This window comes from Triticum urartu, unplaced genomic scaffold (genome assembly GCF_003073215.2).
Source record: "Triticum urartu cultivar G1812 unplaced genomic scaffold, Tu2.1 TuUngrouped_contig_5396, whole genome shotgun sequence".
NCBI lineage: Eukaryota > Viridiplantae > Streptophyta > Magnoliopsida > Poales > Poaceae > Triticum > Triticum urartu.
In genome coordinates, this window is record NW_024116068.1 from 1 (window position 1) to 8,274 (window position 8,274).

The 8,274-nt window shown below is 45.1% G+C and overlaps 1 protein-coding gene across 3 annotated transcripts; it reads left to right on the forward strand.

Annotated features, from left to right (window-relative positions):
- The first annotated feature begins 107 nt into the window (after positions 1 to 107).
- LOC125529164 (ycf20-like protein) lies at positions 108 to 3,442 on the forward strand. Of its 3 annotated transcripts, none has more exons than XM_048693574.1 (4): positions 108 to 348; positions 2,172 to 2,549; positions 2,639 to 2,971; positions 3,113 to 3,442. In XM_048693574.1, the coding sequence occupies exons 1-3, from the start codon at positions 134 to 136 to the stop codon at positions 2,643 to 2,645; spliced, it is 600 nt and encodes a 199-aa protein (XP_048549531.1). In that variant the 5' UTR covers positions 108 to 133; the 3' UTR covers positions 2,646 to 2,971; positions 3,113 to 3,442. The 3 variants fall into 3 exon arrangements, with proteins under 3 accessions (XP_048549531.1, XP_048549530.1, XP_048549528.1); XM_048693573.1 differs by having other exon boundaries at positions 2,639 to 2,941; XM_048693571.1 differs by lacking the exons at positions 2,639 to 2,971; positions 3,113 to 3,442 and having other exon boundaries at positions 2,172 to 2,626.
- Positions 3,443 to 8,274: the final 4,832 nt, after the last annotated feature.

Below are 8,274 nucleotides of genomic sequence, written 5' to 3' on the forward strand. Positions count from 1 at the left end.
CCCCACTTCTTGCCGGGGGGCGGAGCTCTGGGTGAGTGCCCGCCGATCGAGACTGCCGACATATGAGCTCGGTTGGTCAGGTCCGATTTGGTTCCGATGTCTGAGAATTTTTTGGTCGAATTGGGCAGGGCACATGTCCGCTCTCCGTCTGTGCAAGGGAGCCGTCCAGTCGCCGCCGGGGCACCGGTGCTGGTCGGGGTGCTCGAGGTCGAGGAACCTTGTCGCCGCCGCTGCTGCCGCGTCCTCCTGCGCTCCAAGAGGGGCCGCCGCCGCCGCGTGCTGCCGGAACAAGCATCAGGGGAGCTTCCGCTTGGTGCGCGCGTCTCCTTCCTTCGGCAGAAGCACCAGGTAGCGTTTACTGTTAGTGTGTTACCACACCAAGAATATCCGTTCCAAATAATACAGAAATAAGTAGCTACAAAACCTGCAAGTTGTGCGATGTGTGTCGATTTCACCAATGAAGATTGTTCGATTATCATTACAGTATTCAGTCAGTTTTATGTAAAAAAATGAGGAATTCTTCAGTGTAGGGTGGCTGGAGATTGTTAATCTTTGTTTGTTTCAATCGTATGCTACAAGCTTTCAGTGTAAATACTACTGACTATTTAGTCGCCAATGAAGATTGTTCGATGGTCATTCAGTGTAAATACTAGTACAAGGTTTCACTGTAAATACTAGTACTTAAGTTTAGAACACCGTTGCAATGGCAAGGCAATGCAAGTGAATTGACTCACTAGTAGGCAGTGTGCCAAGTATTACACCGTAGAGAAATTTTTTATTTCATGCATATCTCACATAGTATACGCCCTCCCCCATTTACCATGAGGTTCTCAATTCAGTGAGTGTACAGTTTCATTCCCTTCTGTTCTGATATGTTGACTGAAAACATACATAATGGAAACTAGTTATCCCTAATCTAGGCATTCCAGTGTTGACATGTTCACTCAAGGTTGATGTATTTATGCTTGAAATGTCAACTTGGAAGAGAATGCATGATTTACTCATTAGTCGGTACTTGCACGGTTCCCACATCACAGAAGATGCACAATTCCCGAATTCTGTAGGTAGCGAATCCTAAATACTCCCTCCGTAAACTAATATAAGAGCGTTTAGATAACTATGTTAGTAATCTAAACACTCTTATATTAGTTTACAACATTCAGTACACTGTAAGTGGTATGGGTTCAGAACTCATTTAAGTGGATCATTTTTTGGGGTGCCATCAGATGGTCAAAATAGATATCTTTGTTGGAACAGGACACTGTCTATCTTGCACTTGATGTAGTTAGTATTCAGTCAATTTTATGCAAAATCCGGGAAATTATTAGGTGTTGTGTTTTCTAAGAACAAGGATGGCTGGAGATTGTTAAAGCACTTTGTTTGTTCGAACCGAATGCTATATGGTTTCATTAGAAATCCTAGTGACTGGTAGTCTTTCTCATGCTCAGTTCCGATGTAAAGGTTGTTTAATTTAGATGCATTGTACCACTGAATTCAGATGCAAACTTGCAATGGCAAGGCAAGTGTATTGAATGGCCAGCAGGCAATGTGCCAAGTATTGCATTGAAGAGAGCAATTCGATTTCATGCATATATCACACGCAATATACACCCTCCCCTTTTACCATTAGGCTCTCAGTTCAGCGAGCTTACAATTTCAGACCCTTCTATTTGGATGTGGTAGCTAATTTACTAAATAATGCGATTAGTTATGCCTAACCTAAGTATCCTAGATTTAACCTGTTCACTGAAGGTTGATGTCCTTATGCATCAAATATCAACTAGGGAGAGAATGTGGGATTTCGGTTTATTCAGTACTGGGTCCTTGCACGGTTCCAGCTTCAGAGAAGCTGCATACTTCAAAATTTCTGTAGGTAATGAAGCCAAATTTGTGCTAGCTCGGTTAGTGCATTGTGAGTGGTATGGGTTAAGAATTCAGTTTTTTTTAGATGGTTAAGAACTCAGTCTTAATTAAGGGCTCGTGTTTTTTCATGCCATCAGATGGTCTTTGTTGCAACAGGTCACTATCAGTTGTATTTTATCTAATAATCTGCTCTGCGTGTTCCTCTGCCTTCCTTTCCTGAGTTATTGTTCTGTGTCTTAAAAGACAGCATGCTTTCTTCTGACAATGTTCAATAACATATTATCGGAAATATTTTGTTCTTTCTGTAGGGTGGTGCAATGGGCCATTAAGACTATGGCAGACGACAATCCCGACAATTCAGGCAATAGCACTCGGCTGTTTAATGCAATTCAATCTTTCTTAAAGAAGTTGTCTGGCAAGCTGAAGAAAGTGAGTAGAGGGTTTCCAGTAAAGATCCTATTCTTTCTGATAGGATTTTACTGTGCCACGGCATTTGCTACCGTCATCGGGCAAACAGGCGACTGGGACATACTTTCTGCCGGATTGGCCGTTGCCATCGTCGAGGTTATTGGCGCTCTCATGTACAGGGCTTCCTTTGCGCTTCTTGGCAGGATGAAGAATATGATTTCCATATTCAATTACTGGAAAGCCGGGCTCACGCTTGGATTGTTCTTGGATTCGTTTAAGTATGAAGTGGATGAACTCCTTGAATCATGTAGTCCGCTTAACTTTGAGATTAATATATTTACTGGGCTTTGGTAAATTTTTGCTCCAGATTTTAGTACCTTGGTTCATCCGCCAAATGTTGCCCAAATTACGCCTGCTCCTGCATCCATAACGACCCCGATGGCGCATTTGCATCGATGATGAGCCCGATGGCGCTGGCACATTCCTCATGTATGAAGCTGTGCTCCTGCTCCTTGTCATCCTCTCCCTCAGCGGGCATCTTCTTGTGCTGCTCCCACTAGGACAGGCTCCGCTCTCTCCTCTGGTCTTGGCATCCTGCCATGCTGCAAGACAGCCTGCACACCATCATCTCCATCGGAATGGTGCCGAGCAGGCAGCTTCTGAGCACAAGGTAGTATCATGGCGCTGGCGCATTCCTCATGTATGAAGTTGTGCTCCTGCTCTGTACAACTTATTCTGAATTTTGACACCAAACTTATTCTGAATTTTGACACCATTCTGGAAGGTCATCTCTTGTAAACTTCAGCTGCTGACCAATGGTACCGTGCCTTGCTGTTTGCAGAGCGTGGAAGCGGGAAAAGAGTGCGGCTTGCCTGTGATCATGCCTGGGGATAACATCCTGAAGTTCTTCACGAGGCTTGGCCCACACAAGACGCGCTGACTTGGAGCAAGGGCGAAGTCGAGGTGCAAGTCAGATGTTCAGTTTTGTGAGACCGCTGGTATCTGCAAGCGGGCTTATGGTTGACTGATTGTAGTTAGCCGTTAGCGACTTATGATTGATGGATTGATTTATATATGCAAGCGGCTTACGGTTGACAGATTGATTGTATATAAGAAGTGCGTTCGTGGGTTTTCAGAGATGACGAAAATAATCTTTCATGTGTATTAGATATGGAATCCCAGTAGGCTTCTTTATTTTTCTCTCTCCATACAATCCCAAAATGGATCGGGTTCTACTGTGAAAAGAGATAACGGAACACAAAAGAGTACCCAGCATCCATAGGGTTGAATAATTCATCACCCGCAAAAAAAAGGGTTGAATAATTCATGGTTTTAGGGTTAAATCATTGTTTCTATCATGGAACTGGTTGAATAATTCATTTTAGATGAACTTGTTGAATGCTACGACATTGGGAATCTTTCTCCCCTGTCACCAGGGATGCAGGCGGGCATCCTGCAAAGTCCCGCATAAGTAGAGAATTAGTTCAAATTGAACTAAATCTGAGAGGAGCAACCATAAGTAAAGTAAATCTGTTTTGCATGTGGAGCGGGGCGGATCGGCGCCGCTCTGCACCCCTAGCTGTCACACCCAAATCCTAGAGCTTAGGTGCACGACAATGAGCGTGTTAAGAGGGATGGATACATATTGTCGGTTCATTTGTGGGTTTTTTCGTCAATAATCAGGGGCTCACACCCCTAGCTTCATTTCATTGAAACGAAACCAGTTACAATATTCTACCAGACCAGGTCCAGCCACTAAAAACTAATAAGCACTCATCTCACCCTCTCAACTAAGGTCCAAAGTTGTCTTGCTACAAAACAAGGGATACAGCATGATAGCAACGTTATAACATCCCAGGCATAATCAAACATCAGCTCCACATAACATCGGATACACCACTCTGATCCTGATGTTCTCCTCCTGCTCTTCATGCTTCATCAGGTACTCCAAGGTTGCGGCTCCATCATATAGTTCATAGGGAGATGTTACAGTGTCCTACCATACATACGTACGCCACCTCCAAGGTCGGTTCAATTGTCATCTCAGCAAGACCAAAGATACTTCATAGTAGTTTCCTTTTCAAATTATCAGGGAATTTGCTACCAACAGAAAAATTGCAATCAATGATAAATTATCATGGAATTTGCTAGCGTCTGTTCTTTCTGCAAGGTTTTCGGAAAGGAAAAGGGGGGAGGAAATTAGATTGCTGTTGAACCAAATAGTAGGAAATAGTGTCCCACTATACGGACGTGCCTTAAAGAACAACACAAGCATATGCACGATGGAGGAGGGGGACATGCATGGACCTAACATTCTTACCGGGATTGTGATCAGTGCAGGATTAATCAAGTCCGGCTATAATCATCAAACAAGAAATAGAAGAAGAAAAACGCTTCCATCTTTATCTCCTGCTATAATGTTAAGGTTCGTGTCACAAGAATAACCCTATATTGGGAAATGGGAATACTACAAAAGCATCTATTATTAAACCATAAGATAAGCGGAAAATAGGCACATTGATGTCGCTCGTCGATTTCACTCTACATTGGGCTCATTGTTTAAGATTGATATTACGCTGCATTACGAATGCATGGCACTAGCACATCATTATTAGAGTGACTCAAGAAGACAACCTCTTTGTATGGATGGAAGCCTAGGAAGCGGAAATCCCCACGACTCTGCTGCTCGTGGCTACATTCACCATACTCTAGGACATCATCATTATCAGAGTTCCATTCAGCGCTCTGTCGATTATTCTCCTGCTTCTCCCTGTCGTCATCATCTACGGTCCATGGCCTGTTGATCTCCTCAGAATATAAAGTGTTCATTCGATAGGAAAGAAGGTTGAGGCTGACATCATACTTTAGCACCCACTCTGGTAGGCCATGTGATTCTTCGAGGAGTATCCACACTCGAAGTCTATGGCCACGAAAACTTGCATAATGCATCCCCTTCTCTGATCTTCTGAAGTTGGATCGCATGTTTTCATTTTCATCCATGTTTGTTGGCGCTTTGATTACTTGGTAGCTACATTCGGAAGTGCAAAACCTGTAACCATCACACAATATATCGAGCTTGGATTAATCAGCTTGAGCTAGCGCATCCCACTATAGCTTTAGTGGACAACATATATATGTAGGGATCAATCGCAAAAAAAGAAAAAAGAAGACAACATACATAGGAATAAAATGATATAGTTCTTTCAAATGAAATGATCTTTTTGCATCAACAAAAGTTAATTAGGTACCTGGAAACAAAAGCGCCGGCGCGACAATGCACGTACAAGGCTCCTCTCCAGTACTCGGCGTAGCTATACCCCGTCTTCCAGTTGTGATCCACCACCATATTTGACCGCACGTCGGCTACGGTTCCCGCCGCCTCGCCTATGCGAACGAAGGCCCTCTCCTCCCATCTCCCGGTCCTCGACGAGAACACCATCAGCTGATGGCACGACGGTGGCCATTCCATCAAGTCCTCCGGGTCCTCCTCGTCATAGTCGGTGGTTTTCTCGGGCACGTCTGGGATCAACAACACCTCGTAGTGCAGCGACACGGCCGGGTCGAAGGCGAGGTAGGCGCCGGCGAAGCACAGACCTGGGAAGAGATCGAGGCCCGGAACCGACGGGAGGAGCGCCCAGCGCCGGGTGGCGGGGTTGCAGACGTAGAGGAGGAGGCCGTTGCAGTGGTCGACGATCGTGGACTCGTGGTGGTCAGGCCGTCTTTGCGGCGCTGGACGGAGTCGAACGCGGCGGCGATCCTCGTGCAGGAGGGACGGACGAAGAAGCGCGGGAAGTCAAAGTAGTTGCTGAATGCTGATGATGCCGGCGACGGAGTGCGGCCGGAGCGGCCTGAGACGGTCCACGACGGCGCGCCACGGCCTGCACACGCGGCGGGACATCGCGAGGCTCCGCCCGGGGAGGCGGCGCACCACCTCTCCGATCAAGTCCTCGGGGAGCAGATCCATCGCGCCACACGGCGGCGCACGCGCGCAGCACATAGCCAGGGTTTTCTTTTTTGACGGGACACATAGCCTGGGTTTTTTTTTGCGGGAAGCCTGGGTTGGTGACGTACATGTATTAAGATTTTTCCTTTTTTAGGGGTAATTAAGATTTTTCCTTTTGCATTGTGAAAACACAGGAGGTCGATCGGGTACTGATGGCAGGTTGAGATTTTGTTACCAGGAAAATATTCTGTCAGCCATGCATATCTATATCTTTAGTAGAAAGCCTCATAACTTTTTTTTTTGCGGGGAGAAACCCTCATAATTTACATACGAAAATTGGTCATCTTGCGAATCAACCTATGGTTGAGTTGGTTAGGTGGACAGTGGTATCCCCAACCCACCAGGGTTCAAATCTTGGTGCTCGCATTATTTCTGGATTTATTTTAGGATTTCCGGCGATGCGCTTTTAGTGGGAGGAGACGTTAGGGTGTGCGTATGTGCCTTCATAGGGGTGAGTGTATGCGCGTGTATATGAGCGCTTGTGTCTGTACTAATGCTCAAAAAAAAAATGATCATCTTGCTTTACTCCATGGCAGATCGATACACGAGTATAAAATGCAGCTTTATTTCGAGTTTGGGGCGGCCGCGCAGGGCCCCCGAAATCTAGGGGCCCCCTCCAGGGTTCGCAAGGAGCCCATGGCCCAGACCATAAGGAGGCATCAATCTAGACGCACACGCACGGAGAAATTCCTGTTTTCCTTCTTCCCTTCGCGAGGTCGCCGCTTCGTGACGATCCTATTCCCGCGAGGGCTCCAACCGCGAGTCTCGACGCCAATGTAGATCGCTCTCCGTCATGCGGCCGGCTGGTCTTCCTCCAGGTCCCCGGTCCCGTTGTGTTATCCTCCGTTCGTGAGATGCCTCTCATGTGCAAGACGAAGCCACCCCACTTATAAGGTAATCCCTAACCTCCTCTTTCTAGTTGGTCATGTTCATATAGTGCAGCAGCAGTCAGATCCTAGAAGGTCTCGCATATGATGCAGTACAAAATTTTAATTTCGTGTGCCCGTTGCTCTATTTCTTACTTCAATCTGAACTTTGTCGACACAACACCAATCGCCTTATCTATTGAAAAAGTTGCCTGCTATGTGTTTGATTGTCTTCTTTGCATTCTCTCTCCAAATCATATGACTTAACTTAAAAATTGAAAGAAGGTCTCAGCTATACACACATAACTTCAATCCAAACATGGTTATATAATAAAGCCACTCAGACTCCCGTAGCCGTCGGGTAGGTAAATGATCTTTTATTGTTGCAAATGGAGCTTTTAAACTTTAAACCTTTCATCTTGATGTTTACCCTCTATCAGGTATTCGATTTGTCTAATTAAGTAAAGGAATACACTATTTACAATTCTCATTTTATTTTGAAATAATAGACAATAATAAGTTAGGTAAAGGAATGAATCTAAAAAGAAATGAGATTATTAGTATGATCTTTATAGTAGGGGCCCCGGGTTGCAGTTTCGCCATGGGCCCCTGAAATATCAGGACCGGCCCTGCGTGCATGTGTGGTGCATGGAACATGGTTCTGACCTTATGGAACACTTTCTCCTTCCTAAAATATAAGGCGCTCTTGATTTGCATGGTCTTTAATGCAGAACTTTGACTATCAATATATATCAATGCACATTTTTTTAAAAGAAAAGACTTATGCCCGATTTTATAAATACAGTTTTGCTAAAGCACGTCTAGATGTGCCATAAGTATTGCACATCTAATCCTATGTCATTGATTTTACCCGAAGATTCGTATGGTATTTTCTTTCTGTTTACTTTTCATTTTTTATGCTTGATTGAGTCACTTAGGTGTGCAATAACTAGGACACATCTATCATGGCATGGTTCAAGATACACAGTACAGTAGCAGCATAAGTAGTTTAACAATACAAAAGGCATCACTGCCACAAACGGGCCCACATGACCAAGCCATAGGACTCACATGTCTGGCACAAACAGAAGGTAAATAAACTTAGACAGCCGCCACCATCGGGCTTCCTGGGGG